The sequence below is a fragment of the Schistocerca nitens genome, chromosome 1, assembly GCF_023898315.1.
Source record: "Schistocerca nitens isolate TAMUIC-IGC-003100 chromosome 1, iqSchNite1.1, whole genome shotgun sequence".
NCBI classification, from domain to species: Eukaryota; Metazoa; Arthropoda; class Insecta; order Orthoptera; family Acrididae; genus Schistocerca; species Schistocerca nitens.
Genome location: NC_064614.1, coordinates 94,570,341 through 94,592,446, shown reverse-complemented (window position 1 = coordinate 94,592,446; position 22,106 = coordinate 94,570,341). Strand labels below are relative to the sequence as shown.

At 42.9% G+C, this 22,106-nt stretch overlaps 1 protein-coding gene across 2 annotated transcripts in view; it reads left to right on the top strand.

The window, feature by feature from the left end:
* The window catches only part of LOC126241704 (scoloptoxin SSD14-like), a 588,477-nt gene that overhangs the window by 323,309 nt on the left and 243,062 nt on the right, over window positions 1-22,106 (top strand). For both annotated transcript variants that reach the window (XM_049948033.1, XM_049948032.1), the window contains exon 2: window positions 9,774-9,867. In XM_049948033.1, the coding sequence (XP_049803990.1) occupies window positions 9,776-9,867 (92 nt within the window). In that variant the 5' untranslated portion in view covers window positions 9,774-9,775. The remainder of the gene's footprint in view (window positions 1-9,773; window positions 9,868-22,106) is intronic.

The window sequence follows — 22,106 nt, the reverse complement described above, 5'->3', positions numbered from 1 at the left end:
AGTCCCTACTTCTCACATATTGTCCATATACTATGACCAACAAAAACGTGTGCAGTGAAATGATACTTAATTTGAAGAACTGGTGTCTATACAATTATATAACATAAGAATACAATTACAAAGGTACGCAATACATCATTAAAGAACATAACAATACAGAGAACATTTGTAATACAGGCTTTACAAAAGAATCGAAATAACATATGTCAGTGTTACAGGAATTATGACATGAGTACATACATAAAAGATCAGAATAACTTTTGAAACATCAACTTTACACATGAGCATTAAAACAAAACAGAATAAATAATGTCTAAACATCTTTACAAAGAAAATAACATATTATTAATGCAAATTATATTTGAGGATAACAGTATTCCTCATCATAGTGAATGTAGCTTAGTATTAGAAGAGAAAAAAATTCTATGAAACAGTACACACAGACAGGAAGAAAACAAATACACAAGGGTGCACAAACACATAGGGGGATAACACAAAGGAAAGGACAGGGTTCGTTTTCAGTGTAACTTTTGGTACTGCAGTATTTTGCGAACAAAACCTTTTTTGTTCTTGGAGATCTCCCTTCGGTCATCATTATTCCCAAAAAGTCCTATCTGTACCTCTTTTCTGTATTCTAACCATATTTCTTTCAAAATAAATATGGCTCATTGAACAATACTCATTTAGGCCCAAATCGTTTTCATATAACTTTCAAAACATTCTTTCCCTATTGTCCATAGTCAGTTTCTTATGTAGTTTACCCCCCTCTTAAGCTAACTTAAATCTACTGAGCTCAGATGCTAAACTAAGGGACGAGGCAATGCAGCAGCACATAACATATTAACACAAACAACAATGACACAAAAATGGAAATTGTCAAAGCAAGCAGCAATATTACAACTAATATAAGGCAATGAGCAGCAAACAAGAAAAATAAATCTGGCTTAGCAGAATAACACAAATTAAAATTCAGTAGCACTATGCCTGGCAACCAGCAGCAGAAAATGAAATAATTTATACCTAAACATGACAAAGCTCAAGCAGAAAAAATAGTACACTAAAGACAACAATGCATATAAGGGAAATGTCTATTCACATCTTAATGACTATGTAATTAAAGTGGTGCACCACAAAAACTTATTGTAAAAAAATATTACCATGTACTTGAAAAGAAAATTATGTGTGCAGTTACTGTTACTAGTCCCTTCTTATTGTTCTTTCCTTTCCAAGTGCTCCTTTTTTTTCAAAATTTTTTTCAAAATTTTTTTCAAAATTTTTTTCAAAATTTTTTTTCAAAATTTTTTTTCCACAAATCACTTACCTCACAAAAATCTTGGTTACTCCCCCTACTGCAATATAGCGAGGGCCACTACTGCCAGCTAAATAAAAGATTCAAACTACGGAAGGCACTAACTACTGATAGGGATAGTTAGCAAATGAAAGATATTAATAGAGAACAAACAATTTATTTACCTTAATAGTCATAATATATACAGCAGTTTATGACAAATTTCAAAACTCCGCCATCTCTCTCCCCACATCCACCACTACTGGCGGCTCACCTCCAACTGCGCAACGCTATGCGCTGTTCACAGCCAGCTGCCTAACACTACAATGGGAGTATTACAACAATGCAAAGCAGCCACAGACTGCACACAGCACAGCCAGTGATTTTCATACAGAGGTGGCGTTACCAATAAAAAAACCTAAACAGCCAACTTACATACTCAAATACTAATAAATGTACCTATCAAATCTGGCGCGCTGGATCCTGTGTCGGCTACCGGCCGGGTGATCTTCCTACTAAACTGGCGCAATTTCCCACGGAACTGTTGTCTTCCTCTCACCCCCATCTCTTACGTCACGCATAATCTACTGTGATCTCAGCCAAAGCATGGAGTGAATCTTGGGAAGGAATCTTAATGGGTCCAAAGCCAGAAATAGCACAGCACTTCATAATTTTCGTACATATTGACAACCCACGCAGAATACGACGGAGTGAGTGCTAAAGAGTCTCACGAAGCCTTCGTTCAGAAACAGAAAATCCACAAAGAATTCTAAAAAAAAAAAAAACCTCAAATGGTTGGCTTTGAGTTTTACCCACGAAGGATAGAATAATTGTGTAGGCTTCTGCGGCCAGTTAGTTGACATAAGTTTGAGTATGGTACCGCGTCAGAAGGAAGAAATTGCTATATACACTCATGCTCATGAAAAACAGAACACCTTGAACGACTAGGATATGTACATTAGTATATTTTGCAGAAATGATTAGCGTTCCACTCACCTCGGTTCAGCTTGTGTCCTGTTGTCTAGTAGGACCCTGGTAACTTGTCCCATGCGTGTCCCATCCGTGCTGCATTCATCTGGTTCTAAAATTCATCTGTGGTCGTTGGCATTGGGTCACAGCATACTGCGCCATCGTTTCACTATATCCCACACATTTTCGATTGGCGGCAAGTCTGGTGATCTGGTGGGCCAGGGCAAAAGGCAGCATCATGAGGTCGAGCATTGTGTTGCTGAAAAATGGCGTCTGGGGTGTTGTGCAAAAAGAATATGGCTACGGGTCGCAGGATGTCGTTCACGTAGGTCACAGTGCCTAGACATGCTCCAGCTGTGATTTATGGTTGTACCCAATATCATCCCACACCATAAGGCCTTGAGTTGTCGCTGTATATCTTGTGCGAATGCAGTCACAGTGTTGCTGTTCCCTCTATCTGTGGCGAACCAAAATTCTGCCATTTTCAAACAAGCAGAACCTGGATTCGTCCAAAAACACTATCTGATGCCATTCCTATCCCCGTGACGTCCATTCCATACACCGTTGCCGTCTAGCATTTTTCTATACATTCATCAAAGAAAAAGTGGACGACACGCACGTAACTAACGCCATAATAAACGGCGACGGACTGTTACCCCTGATAGTGTATGATGTGTTACACTTTTTAGCTGTTACGCCAGAGCTGAGGACGATGCAATCTGCCCTGCAGTTCCATTCCCAGGAGGTGTCGATCTTCTCGAGAGTGGTGTGGTTGGTGCGACCTGACCCATCTCGTCCTGTTCTGTGGTCTTCTGTGAAGCGTTCTGCACACACCCGTTGCGCTGCCGAAACACTTCGTCCCATACGAGCAACAATTTCCCAAATAGAGGCATCACATTCTCTCATGCCAATAATGCCCCCTCTTTCAAAGTCACTGATTTGTCGGTGAAATGAAATGTCGTGTGGCTATGGTCTCCCGACATCTGCGGGGCATCCTGCACGTCCCCTCAAGTCACACTGATCCCATTACCTTCGGTTTATTGCGACAAGAGCCGAAGGCACATTTTAGCGGTAGGTGGTGTTGCGCCGCTATATCGATGTTGCCTTGACCAGCGGGCCTACCTGATTCAAATGCTAATCATACCTGCAGAACATACTAATGTACACGTACTGTGGATGTGAACGTCCTACCTCTAGTCATTCAAAATGTTCTGCTTTTTCTGAACAAGACTACTTTTCCTATCAGTAGATCCAGGAATAGGACACTGTAACCATGACCGAAACGTTGCTCTCTACAGCATAGTTTTTACCATACTCAGAAAAATTTTGTCATTAGGAGGATAGTAACTTCTTTAAAATTGCAAAATTTTGTCTAATTGTTGTTTACATTTTTCCTTGACTTTTGTTGTTTTTGTTGTATCAAAGACAGAAAATTATTTCACTATGTTGGATTTCGTGCTATATCACCTGTCGGACACTTTACAAGCGTCTAGAAGTGCGTGATGTATCGACGAATAAGTGGTGCAGGTAGCAGTATATTGGCTTTTTCTGCCTCGGAAATTGACACTTAGTCAATATCAATAGTTTTCAAGTGACCAGTAATAGGTCTTGGCACTCCTTCCAGTATGCCTATAACCCCTGGTACCACTTTCGTTGACTAATACCAGTCGCTGTAGTTTAATTTAAAAGTCAAAGTATCTGGCAAGTTTTTAAAGTCGTTTCTCGTCGATTCTGCTATCACATGATACGGCGACGTCGATGAGCCACACTTTCTTTTTCTTCGTAATTTTGATGCCTGGTACATTGCGTTTCAGCATTCAATCTGTCCGAAGCTGGAAGTCAGACAGTAATTTGGTGTGTTCGTTTTCGACAGCTTCCTGGCTTGTGGTCCCATCAGTTCCTTGCCAGTGGCAGATAATTATTTTGGGATAAGTTCCAGTGGATCATTTGCATGATAGCATTGTGTCTGCGCTTGTAATCAGTTTGTCCGATCGTTTGCAACAGCTGGACATATGGTCAATAGATTGTTTACCTGCTTTGCAGATTCTACACTTTGTATCTTATGCTGATTTCTCGATTCTGGCTTGTTTCTCTGCAGCAAAAATCAGACACTCAGATCCCTTCTTTAGAGTTCCGTTGGTCAGTCTAGCCCGGATCTTTTCCTTATCTGCCTTCGAACTTCTTAAAAAACCTACCAATGCAATGTTTTATTGTGCAGGCTGTCAGGTCAGCATTAGTGTGCAGCTTTCCAGTATTCATTCTTGGTTGGTTGTACCTTTAGAGGTCTTCCGTTGTTGACTTCAGAGCTGATTCTGACCATCTTTCACCTAGTCTTCTAATGCATGCTTCTCTCATTAGCACTGTTTGCCTCTCTTGCAAGTAGCCTATATCGCCTGCTTTTCTCGGTAAGTACAGTTTGTCGACGTCATAGAGAGGATCAAGTGCGTGATGAATTTTCACGAGTCACTTTATTTACCTGTCCAGATTACCCACCTATCTTGTGTCCAGATCACGATGCCTGCAGTGTATACGACGACAGTTTTTAATTCATCAGTCTGACAGGTTCCATGTGGCCCGCCACAAATTACACTACTGGCCATTAAAATTGATACACCAAGAAGAAATGCAGATTATAAACGGGTATTCACTGAACAAATATATTATACTAGAACTGACATGTGATTACATTTTCACGCAATTTGAGTGCATAGATCCTGAGAAATCAGTACCCACAACCACCACCTTTTGCCGTAATAGCTGCCTTGATACGCCTGGGCATTGAGTCAAACAGAGCTTGGATGGTGTGTACAGGTACAGCTGCCCATGCAGCTTCAACACGTTACCACAGTTCATCAAGAGTAGTGACTGGCGTATTGTGACGAGCCACTTGCTCGGCCACCATTGACCAGAAGTTTTCAATTGGTGAGAGATCTGGAGAATGTGCTGGCCAGGGCAGCAGTCGAACATTTTCTGTATCCAGAAAGGCCCGTACAGGACCTGCAACATGCGGTCGTGCATTATCCTGCTGAAATGTAGGGTTTCGCAGGGATCGAATGAAGGGTAGAGCCACGGGTCGTAAAACATCTGAAATGTAACTTCCACTGTTCAATGTGCCGTCAATACGAACAAGAGGTGACAGACGTGTAACCAATGGGACCCCATACCATCACGCCGGGTGATACGCCAGTATGGCGATGACGAATCCACGCTTCCAATGTGCGTCCACCGCGATGTCGCCAAACACGGATGTGACCATCATGATGCTGTAAACAGAACCTGGATTCATCGGAAAAAATGACGTTTTGCCATTCGTGCAGCCAGGTTCGTCGTCGAGTAAACCATCGCAGTCGCTCCTGTCTGTGATGCAGCGTCAAGGGTAACCGCAGCCATGGTCTCTAAGCTGATAGTCCATGCTGCTGCAAACGTCGTCGAACTGTTCGTGCAGATGGTTGTTGTCTTGAAAACGTCCCCATCTGTTGACTCAGGGATCGAGACGCGGCTGCACGATCAGTTACAGCCATGCGGATAAGATGCCTGACATCTCGACTGCCAGTATACAAGGCCGTTGGGATCCAGAACGGAGTTCCGTATTACCCTCCTGAACCCACCGATTGCATATTCTGCTAACAGTCATTGGATCTCGACCAACGCGAGCAGCAATGTCGCGATACGATAAACTGCAATCGCGATAGGCTACAATCCGACCATTATCAAAGTCGGAAACGTGATGGTACGCATTTCTCCTCCTTACACGTGGCATCACAACGTTTCACCAGGCAACGCCGGTCAACTGCTGTTTCTGTATGAGAAATCGGTTGGAAACTTTCCTCGTGTCAGCATGTTGTAGGAGTCGCCACCGTCGTCAGCCTTGTGTGAATGCTCTGAAAAGCTAATTATTTGCATATCACAGAATCTTCTTTCTGTCGGTTAAATTTCGCGTCTGTAGCACGTCATCTTCTTGGTGTAGCAATTTTAATGGCCAGTAGTGTACTCTTGTGACAAGCTCTTCATTTCAGAGAACCACATGCACCCTGCGATCTCAATTATTTGTTGAATGTATTCCAGCCTGTGCTCTCCTGCAGTTTTTACCCTCTTCTTCCATAAAGTACCATGTACATTATTACCTGAGGTCTTCAAAAAAATGGTTGAATTGGGAGCACTGAGACTTAACATCTGAGGTCATCAGTCCCCTAGAACTTAGAGCTACTTAATCTTAACTAACCCAAGGACATCACACACATCCAAGCCCGAGGCAGGATTCGAACCTGCGACCGTAGTGGTCGTGCGGTTCCAGACTGTAGCGCCTAGAACCGCTCGGCCACGTCGGCCGGCCTGATGTCTTCACACACGTCCTGTCACTCTCCTCCTTGTCAGTGTATTCATATGGTACTTACCCATGTTCCTTTAAGAGCGCCTCATGTTATGTCGTTTGTATGAAACACAATACACCTACTTACCATGAACCATGACCGTACTGTGTCTTAAGTAATATTGTAACTTCAAATTGGGATATTAAACACCAAAAACCCTACCTAAATCACAAAATAATCCCACTGAGGAAAAAGTTGCAGATTCTAATGGTTCCTCTGTCGATATGAATGCGCCCTATTTGAAATTCAGATGGTCGGCGCATTTTTTAATCCCACATACATCAAGTATCGCAGTTATTGTGTTTCTGCTCTAGTTTGTACAGCGTTGTGAAAGAGGCGACTATTGGGAGGGCGTAAGTAGTGTTGGTCCTGTGTCAGAAAGCACACTCTCAGTTCGCTCCTTGCCATTTTTCTTCGGAAGGATGGTAGTGACCCGTGGTCGGCCGTAAGCACAGATAAATATGATTCAGAATTAGTTATTTAGCTCAGTAAAAATATAGGTAGGGTCTTGACTCTTGGTTGGCATCGTCTGTCAATGCCCGCCGAGGAATCGCGTTCGTCAGCGGCCTTCAGCCCGCTCAAGGCAAGTCACATTCGTTCCAGCCGCCTGCTGTACTGGCGGTTCGCCGCCTGCGGTGGCTCCGGCAATGGCTGTACCGTGACGCCGCGCACTGAGTGACGACGGCGCGTGTACTGTACTTACTTACGCCGACTTGGGAGGTGCTCTGCCCCCCTCCCCGCTCACCACCCATCATCTGTCGTACCGCGATGATGGTTGCCGTGTAGCCGAGAAGTTAGACGATATTGGCCTACCACCAGAATCTCAGGAGAGATGACTGGGTGTTTGCGTTGTCCTCATCATTTCATCATCATTCATGAAAGTGGCGAGCTTGGACTGAGCAAAGGTTGGGAATTTGTACGGGCGCTGATAACCCTGCAGTTGAGCGCCCCACAAACCAATCATCATCAGAATCTCAGGAACGCTGGTTTCCTGATCCTGGTGGGACGGAAAGACCTCCAGATCCTCCCATCTGCGACACTGTGGTGCTGAACTTTGCAACTGGTGATACTGGCAAAGATAACCATTTCTCCCGGTATCGGCTGTTGTCCGTAGTACGCAGTAAATCTAAAATAGACTTTCGCAAGGTGTCACTTCACTGCAATCAGGGAATCAAGTGTGAATGTCATGAACGCCACCGATCCCTTTGACCGATTGCCTTACGACCTGAACTGCTGGGGTATTTTTTGGAGTAAGGTAGTGGCTTATGTTCACCCGATGTCATTCGTCATGACCATTTAGGGCTTGCTATTATGAAGGTATCAGCGGTTTTCTTTCTACCCTGCTTGCTTGACGAGCTTGTTATAGCATAGGATTGGTTTTTACAAGCTGTTGGTACTGTTTCTTGCATTCTCCTTAGCCTTTCTGCCGTCCATAACGACGGTGATGAACCTTATTCGGCTGAAGTCTGCTGCCTGGCTCCCGAGAAAAGCCGATGTTGTGTTTTACACTCATCCAATCTCGGTGGCGAAATGTATTCATTGTGGTCGCCTCGTGTCGACATTGCCATAATGTAGCGGGGTAATTTTGCTCTGGGATTTTGAAAAATTTACCTGTTTTACTGCCCTGTACAAGTTTGGCGTTGTAATCTTACCCTCCCATACATCACTATTAAATTTCTTTGTTTTTGCAAAAGTTTAGAAAGATTCGAGAGACGTAAGATATACAAAAGAGAAACTTTGTACTTACCTTCATTTTCTCTTGTTGTTGGCTGCAGTTCTCGCGTCTAGGGGTACATTGTTGAGGCTGAAATTTTGATTTTCGGGTTCCTGTTGAACTGAATAATTGATGAAATTCTTTATTGCTATGACTTTCTTTTATTTTCTCCCATTCTTCTATATCACACTGACTTCGCAATCACATTGTTATTGACAAAATTGGAAAATGAGTTTCCATCGGAGGCATGCCAACTATTACTTACATTGTGCGTTACTCGCAATATCCCAGATAGTTTACAAAACAGAAGAGTTTACAAACATTCTTGACAAAAGAAGAATCTTCAGCAAGTTATATCCTTATTTTGTAAATGAATCCAGAAATAAATTTAATAATTAGTGCTAGATTGTGCAATTAATAATATGAATTTTAAATATGCCAAATATTTTGAAACTTCCCGGCAGATTAAAATGGTGCCGGACCGAGACTCGAACTCGGGACCTTTGCCTTTCGCGGGCAGGTGCTCTACCGACTGAGCTACCCAAGCACGACTGACGCCCCGTTCTCACAGCTTTAATTCCGCCAGTACCTCGTCTCCTACCTTCCAAACCTCACAGTCGGTAGAGCACTTGCTCGCGAAAGGCAAAGGTCCCGAGTTCGAGTCTCGGTCCGGCACACAGTTTTAATCTGCCGGGAAGTTTCATATCAGCGCACAATCCGCTATAGAGTGAAAATTTCATCCTATGCCAAATATTTTGTTACTTGAAACATTTTAAAGGAAAAGTTATTTTAGCTGTATAGATTGTAAAAAAAATTATTTTTTTTTGTAAATTTTAGCCTGAAATACAATACATTGTATACAAAATCAAATGAAATTCTTTTCAGAATGAGATTTTCACTCTGCAGCGGAGTGTGCGCTGATATGAAACTTCCTGGCAGATTAAAACTGTGTGCCCGACCGAGACTCGAACTCGGGACCTTTGCCTTACGCGGGCAAGTGCTCTACCATCTGAGCTACCGAAGCACGACTCACGCCCGGTACTCACAGCTTTACTTCTGCCAGTATCTCGTCTTGCCCGCGAAAGGCAAAGGTCCCGAAATTCTTTTACTTAAACAGCCGAGATAATATTCACCTATGCAAGATTCAAAATACTTTTTGATATCGCCTACTTCTATAAAGAAAGGTTATGTCAAAGGAGGGTGTCCCATTACAGCGCACAACAGTTCTGTTAAGTAACTCCCCACTTTTGCTTATACCCTTCTTGCGTAAAGATCGCTGTTCTATATTTCACTTACTCATTTCAGCAAATGCCTTGATAGTTCGGATAACTGACTTTCCACTCGTCACCAACTTAAACTTAACGAGTATTCTGTGGCTAATGATACATATGACGACAAACGTTTAACCCGCCTTTGCCTTTTCGTGTTGCAGCCATGGCAGTCAGAGACGATGAGCTCCAAGAGCAGCAGTCTCCGCTGAACAGTGAAGCGCCGCTCACCAAGCCGTGGCGCTGTCTCCACAAGTGGTGAGTAGAGGCGACAACGCCACTTTGTCAGTGGGGGCAAACCGTCTCACCTACTGCCGATAAATACGTCTGTGTGTGTTGGTAGCCTATTTGAAGAGTTGGACTTTGGGGAGTGTCAAACTGAACAACAATCACGCTTTGCCCTTCAAGAACGTGATGCTTTCATCCTCTGTTAGTACATCCCTTAACTACGTACTATTAACCACGCACTTTTCGTTGAGGTCTAATTGAGAATGTTGACAGGAACTCAGCAGTGGTGAAGAAGTAACACTATGTAAGTTCCCCATTATGTGTTTCTATGTGAAATTTAGCCTTACTCTACTTCCCACTCTATAAAAGGTCTACATGTTACCAAAACTATGTACCCACAAAATGTTATTCAACTTCAACTTGTATGCTAACCTTTGGCTAATTTGGATTGAACTGTAACTGGTCTGAATACGACTAATCTTTACATTAAATGTGCAGCTGAAGTAAAACAATTATCTGGATTTAATCAAAATTTCATTTTACTCACATCTTGAGAACATTGTTGCAAATTTCTCAGAAGCACAACAGCAAACAAGCAGGCAGTGGCTAAGCTAGATTTCTATTTTTAAATAAAATTTCCAAACAATATTCAAATTAATGCATGCTATATGGTAATGTGTAATGATAAACCTTCTTTATATAGAGGGATGGGGAGTGTAACTGTTCCTATGAAATGATATTCCAAGACGATTGTAGAATGAAGTATGTGCTCAAAAAGACAGAGTAAACCTTCATGTGATATTCACACACAACATTCGCGTCAACAATACTATGCTTAACACAATGAACAATGGTTTAAAAAGGGTACAACGTTAACAGAATTTCTATAAAAGCAAAACCGCCCAATAGTTAATGTCAAAGCATGAATCAAGGGAGTGAGGCAGTCTCTCTCTCGGCTCAGCCAGTGAACAAAGCTAACTGACAACCATTCCGACAAACTAGATTAGCAGTGCTGCAGTCTTACCTTAAACTCCTTCATTAAAATAAATACCGTTATTCAGAATTTATATTACTCTTGCCTTTCAATATAATAAAATCATATTCATCAGCCGGGCGTTGTGGCCGTGCGGTTCTAGGCGCTTCAGTCTGGAACCGCGTGACCGCTACGGTCGCAGGTTCGAATCCTACCTTGGGCATGGATGAGTGTGATGTCCTTAGGTTAGTTAGGTTTGAGTAGTTCTAAGTTCTAGGGGACTGATCCCCACAGATGTTAAGTCCCATAGTGCTCAGAGCCATTTGAATCATATTCATCCTTGCTGTCCCTTACAATAAATCTATCTTCATGTAACAGATACAATCAAGTCAACACAGCACTACTAAATACGTCCATCGACCACCAACTAAGAATGTACCAGACTGCCCAGAAGCAAAGATTTTGGTACAAGAACACCAAAAATTAATAGTAACTTAACTTGTTCTCCCTATGACTTGCACATCGATGACTTACAATAATCAAAATGACATGCCCACCCTAAAACAGCTCTCCAACAACGCAGTCACAATATACAGTGCACAAAATTTTCTGTTCTTAAATTGATCGATCGGCTCTCTAAACCTGAATCGGTAGAAATCGGAAAGATTGAACTAGTATAGTTGGAGTCTCGAACACCGAGCTAAGGCTTGTTCTGTGCACCTGTGTGACGAGTTCTCAGTCAATCAACAGCCATTCAGTACCTTCCGAGCACTCCGCTGTGAATGTCGTAGCCAATTCGAGCATCAGACTTGATCGTAACGTTAGTGGAATTTTACTCCGTTTGTTGAGTGTTCTCATCGCTGATGGTGGTGGCAAACGATAAATTCTGTATGAAGAAACGAGACACACGATTTGCAGGGTGAAAGCTCTCTCCCATCGCAAAGCATGTTGATGCGTGTACAGCAACTGTCACTTTTAACTGGCAACACTGCAATCGATGTCCGTGCCTCGACCGGCGCGGACCTCCGTCGTTCGTGAACCGGACTATAGTAATATGTTATTTGGCAATCGGACAACTTAGTCAACACACAGACAGAGGTTTCCAACCTGGGGTAATTACCCCCAGAGAGATAAAATGAAAGTTTTAGGGAGGTAAAACAGTAATAAATTGTTCTAAAATCAATAGCGCTACCTCGTTAGAGTAATAATTTATAGATAGGTAACTAATTCTGAAATTGGCAAATATTAACGCATGAAACGAGACGGTGCAGGCCAGATCGAGTGTATTAATGACATTATCTGAAATTCGTGTGCAGTCGGCGATGCCAACTAGCCGCAACCGGCACTTGCTTGGTGTGGCTCTGCCGAGCTACCGGCTTGCTCACTGTTCTTTCATTCGCTCACCAAGAAAGTCAACGGACACGTGCCTTTGCTTCTGATCTAAGCTGCGAACAAATTTGTTTCGTCAGGCCTCGAAAGACAGCACACTTCCTGCGGCACATACCGCTCTCTGCCCGCCCCATATTATCACAACACTCGTGTTCGTCAAGCCGGCTCCTGAGCATGCCTGATTTAGCCGTGTATCCTGTGACAGCAGTCCTCTTGTGAAACACAGTGCGCACTGATTCGCGGTTCTGTCTCATTGCTGCATTTGTCATGGACGCTTTGGAGCAGACTTTTTTACCTAGCCATGCAAAGCACCTTGTCCATATCTAGGTTTTATTCAAGGAAAGCAGAAAGCTGAATCGTGCGCTACACTTCTGGATAAAAATTCCTCATATAAAAGAAACAAAACTGCATCCCTTATTGATGTAGTTCTTTGGAAAATATTTTACTTCTTGCTACGCAGCCTTTCTCAGAAGATTGCAGGGAAACTATTCGGTAAAAATGTTTCCCTTATCTCATATCTACTTTTATGAGTGTCTGTTCGCTCTGGTCGTATTCATTAAGATACTTCGAAGTACCCAGATCGATGTTCGAAGAATTTTCAGTGAATTGTGAGTGCGAAGTCAGATTGCTGATCTGCGGGAAGCAGAAACTGGCAGTCTGAAGTTGTCGTATCTCCTCGAAATGCATCCTACAGCCATTTCCAAGACTTTCAAAATCTTCTGCAGTCCATCTTCCACTTTTCAGGTGTCAAAACTGCCGGGCTGATGTGTGTTTCCTTTTTTCGAAAAGTTAATGAGCATTGTTGCTACTTTCCTGTTGCTCCACTTAAAATTATACATTGCTGAATACAAAATATCGCTAACATATCTAAATATTATGACCGAAAAGAGCTATATCTCTTTTTCGCCATTGGAGATTCGTTTGTCTTGCGTAAAATTTCAAACTGTCCAAAGAATATCTGAATACCTAAAGCGCCGCGCGGGGTACCCGTGCGGTCTAAGGCAGTGTGTGTGTGTGTGTGTGTGTGTGTGTGTGTGTGTGTGTGTGTGTGTGTGTGTGTGTGTGTTGTCCTTAGCGTAAGTTTAAGTTAGGTTAAGTAGTGTGTAAGCTTAGGGACTGATGACCTGAGCAGTTTGGTCCCATAAGATTTTACCACAAACGACAATACGTTAAGCCGCGTCCACACTGAGCTCGCCGCGCCGAACTCGTCTCGCCCATTGGCGATGTATCAAAAGAACCGGAGTTTTGACGCGATACCCGTTTGGACGGGGTTGCACCGAGACGCATACTGGTCCCAGTTGGAACACGTGCAGGGTCACAGATGGAGCGAATCAAGACTGCAGATGCCGTATTCACTGTCCTGTACCGTCATTAAAAACAAAAGAGGAAAAACCCGTAGTCAGCGGGTATCGTCGTTTTGAAAAGTGGTGGAACATACGATGGAAGTGAGTTTTTCAGCGAACTGCTTGCTACCGTTAATGAACAGTTAGAAAATCTTTATTGTATGTCGTTCGAAAAGTCTGAACTTCTGTTGTACCTTGACACTCAAAACAGGAATATTCTCATTCACGAGTTAATCTATTCAGCACATCAAAAGTATATCAACGAGTGTCTTCATAAAGGAACTTAATTAGATATAGATATAGATATAGATATAGATATAGATAATAATTCGACTCTCATACTAAAGATTCTTTTAAAAAGTATTTAACACTGACGGACAAAAGATTTATGCTCTTCGTTTATTAGTTTTAGTAATAGTTACCTTTCATTGTTCTCATGTCCTCGTGATAAGACGTGCTGTGTAATTACTCGTGAAATTGGGTTAAATAATGAAAGCAACTGCTGAAGAAAACTTTCTCATTTACGATACCATGGATACCAGCTCCTGTAACTCTGTAAGATTATTATTTTAATTTTATATGGATAATTTAGATGGAGGTACGATGTTCACGACGGCGCTGCTCAACAAAAGAGGTACGTGAATGTGTTCACCTCTTTCCCATCGTGGCCGCCAGTGTCAATTTCGATATTTAGGTCATATTTGCCGCGACATTCAGAACCTGTAGTTTTTCTTTTCATTTAATTAGGAAGTCAGATAATTTTCTTTCTTAGAAAAATAAATGCATTTAACCACAAGTCTTTTTAGCCAGGCGTCGGGAATGATAGTACTTAGAAAGTATGTGCCTTTATCCCGATCGTACGTTCGCATACATTTGAGTGCGTCCCAACGTAACTATACTCATGACCCATTTCTTTTACAGTATTAATTCTTATTTTGAACCACTCACTCGCGAATGTACTTGCCCTCTTATTGTGTGTAATCAGTTGGGTGTATTCCTTAATAACATTACTCTTAATATTCAGTGGCTTAGTTTCCACAATTGACCTTTGCCTGTGTCTTAACGGCGCTTCATGCGAAATATTTACTACCCGACAATCATACTCACTCTCATTTCAAAATTACGACGCCGGCTGACTGAGCTAACAGTTTAAGAGGAGGGAGTTACATCTTTGAAGTTTGCATATTATTCGGTTCATCGATTTCGCAGCTCACAACACTTACAACCCACTGCCAGTCTTAAAATTATTTATGTGAGAATTATTGTCCTTAGTGTCCCACAATTCCAACTCCCCACCCTTTCGTTTGTAAAGATCTATACACTGAGCTGACGAGTCATAGGGTGCCTGCTAGTACCATATCGGGCCTCCTTTTTCCCGGCGTAAAACAACAACTCGATGTGGCTTGGACTCCACAAGTCGTTGGAAGCCCCTGCATAAATACTGACCAATGCTTTCTCTATACCTGTCCGTTAATTGTGAAAGTGTTGCAGGTGTAGGATTTTGTGAACGTACTGACATCCCGATTTTTGTTAAAAATGAAACTCCTCCAGCTGTACTTAAGATTTCATATTTATTTGGCTACTAGTTTCGACGTTGCGTCAACGGCATCTTCAGGTCCGTACGCTTTGATAATCTCAATTGTGTGTGGCTGAGTACTATAAGTCCACGGTGAGACCAAGCGTGCTCCACATCAAAGTGTACGGACCTGAAGGCGGCATTGACGCAACGTCGAAACTAGTAGCCAAATAAATATGAAATCTTAAGTACAGCTGGAGGAGCTTCATTTTTAATAAAAATTATACCAACTGATGTCCCACCATTATCCAATTTAAATATGGACGTACGAAGACTTCTCGATTACCTCTCTCATATGCTCGATGGGATTCATGTGGGAGCGATCTCGGTGGTCAGATCATTCGCACTAATTGACCAGAATGTTCTTCAAACCAATCGCAAACAATTGTGGTCTGGTGAAGTAGCGCATTGTCATCCGTAAAAATGCCATAGTTGTTTGGGAACCTGAAGTCCACGAATAGCTGCAGATGGTCTCGAAGTCATTGTTCCAGTTGCATCAGACAGCCCAGTCCATTCCATGTAAACACAGCCCACAACATACGGAGCCACCACCAACTAGCACGGTGCCTTGTGGGCAACTTGGGTCCACGGCTTCGTGGGGTTCGCGCCACATTCAAACCCTACCATCAAATCTTACCAATTGAAATTGGGGACTCACCTTGCCAGACCACAGTTTTCCAGTCGTCTAGGGTCCAACCAATATGGTCACGAGCCCAGGAGAGGCGCTGCAGGCGATGTCGTGCTGTTAGCAACGGCACTCGCATCTGTCGTCTACTGGCATAGCCTATTGAGGACAGATTTCGCCGCACTGTCCTAACTGATCGGTTCGTCGTACGTCCCACATTGATCTCTGCGGCTATTTCACACAGTGTTGCTTGTCTGTCAGCACTAACACTTTCACGCAAACGCTGCTGCTCTCGTCGTTACGTGAAGGCGTGGTGAGAGGTAATACCTGAAATTTGATATTCTCGGCAGACTCTAGACCAGGGCTTAACAACTGGCCGGTTTTGAGCGCGAGTACTCGCGTCTGCTCAGGCACGTGCTGGCGAGCAGGTGCAAGGTCGCGGAGTAGGGAGGGAGGGGAAATGCGCGCGCACGTTTGAATAGGGCCGCAGCTTGCCTATTGAAATAGCGCTGACTGTGTAACGTTTAAAGTACTACGATCAGCTCTAACAGTCATTTCGCTGGTTAAGAATCATGTCAAGTCGCAGTTGTGTAACCCCAACCATGCTTTCGCAGTTGGGAGAAATTGTATCTGTTTACAGAAAAAGATGGTGTTGCAAAATGTTTAGTATGTCACAAAACGCTGAATTCTTTTAGGAAATTTAATTTGCAGCGACATTATATGTCGTACCACGCGAAAGACTACGGAAGTGGAAAATGTGATGGACCAGATGGTGCACAGGAAGTTATTAAACTTAAAAGAAAGCTATCTGAAGATGATCTGGACGACGAAGGAAAATTAACCGAGGCAGCTTTCAGAGTGAGTTACAAAATTGCTTTGCTTTTAGCAAAATCCCTGCGCCCCTTCACTGATGGCGATTTAATTTTGAATGTTTGGTAGTTGCAGCGGAACATTTGTGTCCGTCTCAAGTTGAACAGTTTCGGATTGTGCCATTATCTAACATGACCATTATGCGTCGCATATAGGACATGGCAGACGACGTCCAGAGCCAGCTTGCAAATATCTGTATAGATTTTATGGCTTGATTCGTCCTGAGCTGCAACTAGAAATTCTTGACCTGCAGTGTGACAGAGAATACAGAGACAAATTTCAGAACAAGAAAAACATTTTGGAATTCTACAGACACTTCCCTCAGGATAGATTTCCCCGTTTGCACAAACTGGCGGCTACAATAATATAAATGTTCGGTTCCAGGTATGTTTGTGAACAACTGTTCTCTGCAATGAAATGTAACAAGACGCACCTGAGAAACGCATTGTCTGAGCGAAATTTAAACTGCACGCTGTGCCTACGATGCACAAGAACAATTACTCCGAACATAGACGCAATTGTAAAGGGCAAAAAGTACAAGGTAACCGAGAATCCCACATTTCAGTGACACCTTTTATTGTGTAACAGTTCACAAATTAATACGAATGTAGAGGCATCCACTAAGCTAATAAAATTATGTGGCATCTGTACATTCTCCTTTATTTGTTTCATTTGTCGCAGTAATAATTCGTGAGTGATATCCCTGCAGGTGGCCGCGGATTTACATTGACTGGCGGCAGCTGTTGTGTGCCCCACGTGAATCTCCCCACTCTCCGCTCTGGTCCGGTAGTGGGGGTAGCGTGCTCGCGCTGCTCCGTGCTCGCGCCTTGCTGCTCACAGCTTGCTCCGTGAGCACGTATGTTGTGAAGCCCTGCTCTAGACACTGTGGATCTCGGAATATTGAACTGCAAAGCGATTTCCAAAATGCGCCTACCTCAAACTACCACACCTCGTTTGTTAATTCTCGTAGTGTGGCCATAATCACTTCGGAAACCTTTCCACGTGAGTCACCTGACTACATACTACAGCTCCACTGCTGCACTGCCCTTCCACACCTTGTGTACGCGATGCTACAGCCATCTGTATCACTATCCCATGACTTCTGTCACCTCAGTGTCAGTTGTTCAATTTCTTTGTGGTTCTACTTCATGCTGAATGAGAACGCGAATACAGTCGCCGAATCACCATGCCTGCGAGCAGAAAGCAGTTCATGAAATATGTGGAATGCTGTGACTTGTCATGTTGTATTCTTCATGCCGACGCAGTCTGATACTTATTTCTCGCTTTTCGCCAACACGTTCGCAGTGGCGATGCTCCGCAATATTGAATCAGAGGATCCAGCTCCAGGAAGGCTTCAATGCGCCTGCGAAATACTGTCCCGCAATATGCAGTGTCACGGACTCGAGACACAATGTCGCGGACTCATTCGAGTTGCTGCCAAGACGCAGCTCTGCGACAATGAGTCGCTACTTTGCGTACTAGGCGTAAGACTACTGCAGCGTACGCTTTTATCATCTGTCTCTCTCTTTCTCGGACATAAATACGGTGCTGCTACCCTGACCGGATATTCTCTTTACTTTTCCAGGTAATAGCATAATACTGATATGTTTCAAACTTTAGATGAGCAGAATTATTGCAGCACCATACTGATGACCGAGATACGTCCATGTGTAATTAAATAAATGGCATGAACAGCACGTAAACATGTATATACTGTAGGCTACTGAAGGTGTTTCATAATACACTGAGATGAAACATAAGAGAAAATACTGATTGAATTAATTCAGTTGCAAATAAACAAAACCCCAAACTCAGCAACATAGTAGGCAACATTTCCGTTACAATTTCGCAACACTTTATTTAAAAAGGTATTATGATGTGTTTCTTTCACTTAAATAGTCTAACTTTAGACAATTTTTTCTTCTTTCAGGAGCCATGCTATTTGAAAAAAGATCATATAAAGAAGAGTCTGTGCAATGGCGTTTTAACATCATAGTTGATAAAGCTAATGAAAAGCCCCGGTATATTCTGTGCAGTATAGTCTTAACAACAAAGTGCATGTAATCCACCACGTCAAACCACTATGAAAGAAGTTATGCAGAGTTTGCTGGATACGACATTGAATTCTTCATATGCAGAGAAGTTACACTAAAAACCTCCTGATGGATGCGTCAGACTACTTTTACCAGTCAGCAGAAGCCGATATTGAAGCTTCATACCGAATCAGTGAAACCAAGATACGGTCTCAAGCCTTGTTTGCTAGATGCGGTCAAGCTAATCCTAAGAGGGAAGAGAGAAAGACATTTCTTTCTAACAACACAACCAAAAGTCATATCGAGGACATGAGTCTGGATATTTCGGACACGGTACTCAACGAAATAAGAAAGTCATTTCTGTGCACTGCAGTTATATGAATTAAGAAGTTGCATCTTGAATGAGATTTTCACTCTGCAGCGGAGTGTGCGCTGATATGAAACTTCCTGGCAGATTAAAACTGTGTGCCCGACCGAGACTCGAACTCGGGACCTTTGCCTTTCGCGGGCAAGTGCTCTACCAACTGAGCTACCGAAGCACGACTCACGCCCGGTACTCACAGCTTTACTTCTGCCAGTACCTCGTCTCCTACCTTCCAAACTTTACAGAAGCTCTCCTGCGAACCATGCAGAACTAGCACTCCTGAAAGAAAGGATATTGCGGAGACATGGCTTAGCCACAGCCTGGGGGATGTTTCCAGAGTGAAAATCTCATTTTGGAAACATCCCCCAGGCTGTGGCTAAGCCATGTCTCCGCAATATCCTTTCTTTCAGGAGTGCTAGTTCTGCAAGGTTCGCAGGAGAGCTTCTGTAAAGTTTGGAAGGTAGGAGACGAGGTACTGGCAGAAGTAAAGCTGTGAGTACCGGGCGTGAGTCGTGCTTCGGTAGCTCAGTTGGTAGAGCACTTGCCCGCGAAAGGCAAAGGTCCCGAGTTCGAGTCTCGGTCGGGCACACAGTTTTAATCTGCCAGGAAGTTTCAAGTTGCATCTTGTTCCCAGCTGATTCTCTGTTAGCTACATAAGAGACGACGGTCTGGAAGAATATTTGTTCCCGGAATCACTGGGCACCACCGAAGGCGGTGAACTGATCAGTGAAGAATTTCATTAAGGAAAACAAGATGCATTGGTCGAAGTTGGTAGGCGTGTGTACATTCCACGTTGGGCGTTGACCCTGGATTCCACAAAATTGTGAGTGAAGTTGCTCCAAATCCACGATTTGTTGAATGTACTCAGATAGTGAAGATAGTAAACGACACCTGAAGTAATGCAACAATCACAAGAACTATCAAATAGTTCCGCCAAGAGGTTAGTGCCTAATTCGGTGTGATCTTGGCTAATGCAGAAGTACGATGACCACATGACAAGATGTTCCACAGACTGCTAGAGCCTGGAAAAGAAACTGACTTGTTTGTGGACAGGACGAGGACGGGAAGGAAAAAGACTTAAATGTCAAGATAACAGACGATGTATTTTCAAAGTGATATATCTTACTGGTTTCTTTGTAGAAATAAATACGCTTAACCTCGACTATAAGGAAATGTGGCGAATATTTTGACAGCCTTCCTGCATTACACAACACTGATACTTTGCCAGCCTTCTTCACGGACTGGAGCTTAACCAACGCAGAGCTGATAGACCTTTCGATGTTTCATGAACTGATAGTGGAGATAGACACCACCAGTGTAAAATGCTCATTCGCACACGAAATAAGTTAGCACTTATCAGTAATAAATTTTATCAGCAATGATTTTCCTGAAATGGAGAATAGACAAGGAGTTGCCTGGGTGTTGAGACAGTTTTCAGTGAATGAAGACTTGTTTTCATGTAGCGAAGTTCAAGGCAAACTACGTGAATGAACACACTGACGATATATTTCTCTAAAATAAAACCTGCACCATTTTGGAGAGATTGGTGACTAGTATCTATTTCATCAGAAAAAGCCTTACGATCGCCGGTTCTATTCGCCACACTTTTCAAGCATGAATATGAAAAAGCCTGTTTTAGAAATAACCAACAGCAATCTGCAACGGCGCTATTGGTTTTGCTCTTCCTACAGAAATGTCCACTCACCTTGCGATGGTTTCTTCTTCTGCAGTTCGGTCCACACGCCTTTCCTGTTAAAAATGAATAATGTTCGTCTGCTAGGAAAGCCGTAGTAGAACCAGTATGGTTCAAATGGCTCTGAGTAGTCTGGAACTTAACATATGAGGTCATCAGTCCCCTAGAACTTACAACTACTTAAACCTAGCTAACATAAGGACATCAACACACACCCATGCCTGAGGCAGGATTCGAACCTGCGACCGTAGCAGCAGCACGGTTCCGGACCGAAGCGCCTAGAACCGCTCGGCCATAGAACCAGTAGCATTACATGAGTCCATTGGGTGTAACAAATGTTTTTCAGTATCACGTTAGCTGAGCGATTAATTGAAAGCCAGTTACCGAGTAAAAACTTCAGTTTATTGTCACCTGTTCTATACAAAACATCACCAAGCCCGTGCTAATCTTCTAAGTTTCGACACTGACATGCGATCACATTCACTCATGGTTGTTAATCGAACACGATACCAAAAAGCTTACAAAATTTGACCACTGAGAATGTTCAGTTGGCGGTCACGACTGGTACAATACGCCACTTGGATTTTGTGTGTTGAACAGTCATATTAAAATCCAATTTTTACATGTTCGTCTTCACACGTTCCCGTTCACTCCGAACTGCATATAGGCTTCACAAAGCAATTCTCTAAGCCTACAAAATAAGTGCAAACCTACCGCCCTCTTGCTGGCTGGTACACATCGTAACCGGTTTAAGATTAGAATTAAACCGCGCAGTGCTGCGTCTTTTACTTTCGGCCAATGACAATTCAATAGCTTTTTTGAACAGTTTTTCAAAAGAACAAATTTATAAAATCCACAAATATCAAATTAACTCCCTCTTTAAATAACAAAATTATCGTAAAATGTGTCTTGTTTTCTCTGTCTCATAAACTGAGTAGTTGCACATTAAAATTTCCCCTGAGTACGATTCGCGCTCTCTGTACACATTTCTCACACTAACGTATACAGATTTAGTATACAAAAAATATTTATTTAATGCTTCGCATTCATACTAGTAACTAAATAAGTTAGTAATAAATACATTTCTGTTTCCCAAATATATAGTTTCATCTATGTGTAAACTGAAGCTGGAGAGGGGAAGAAAGGAAGGGGACTACTGCCTTCGGCTGCATCGGGACATTAGGCGGAATCAGCGGCGAAGAGTGAAAATGTGTACTGCAACGGATTCGAACCCGGGATCTCCTCGATGTTCGCTACTCTGAGCTTCGCACAGGTGGTCGGACCTATTTGTGCATCCACACCGAAGAAGGTGGATCCATTGCCCAGCTAGGCGTATCCATTATATGAATGTGTGCGATCTGTTGTATCCGACATGTCCGAACTACTTGCAGCTAGCTACTGTA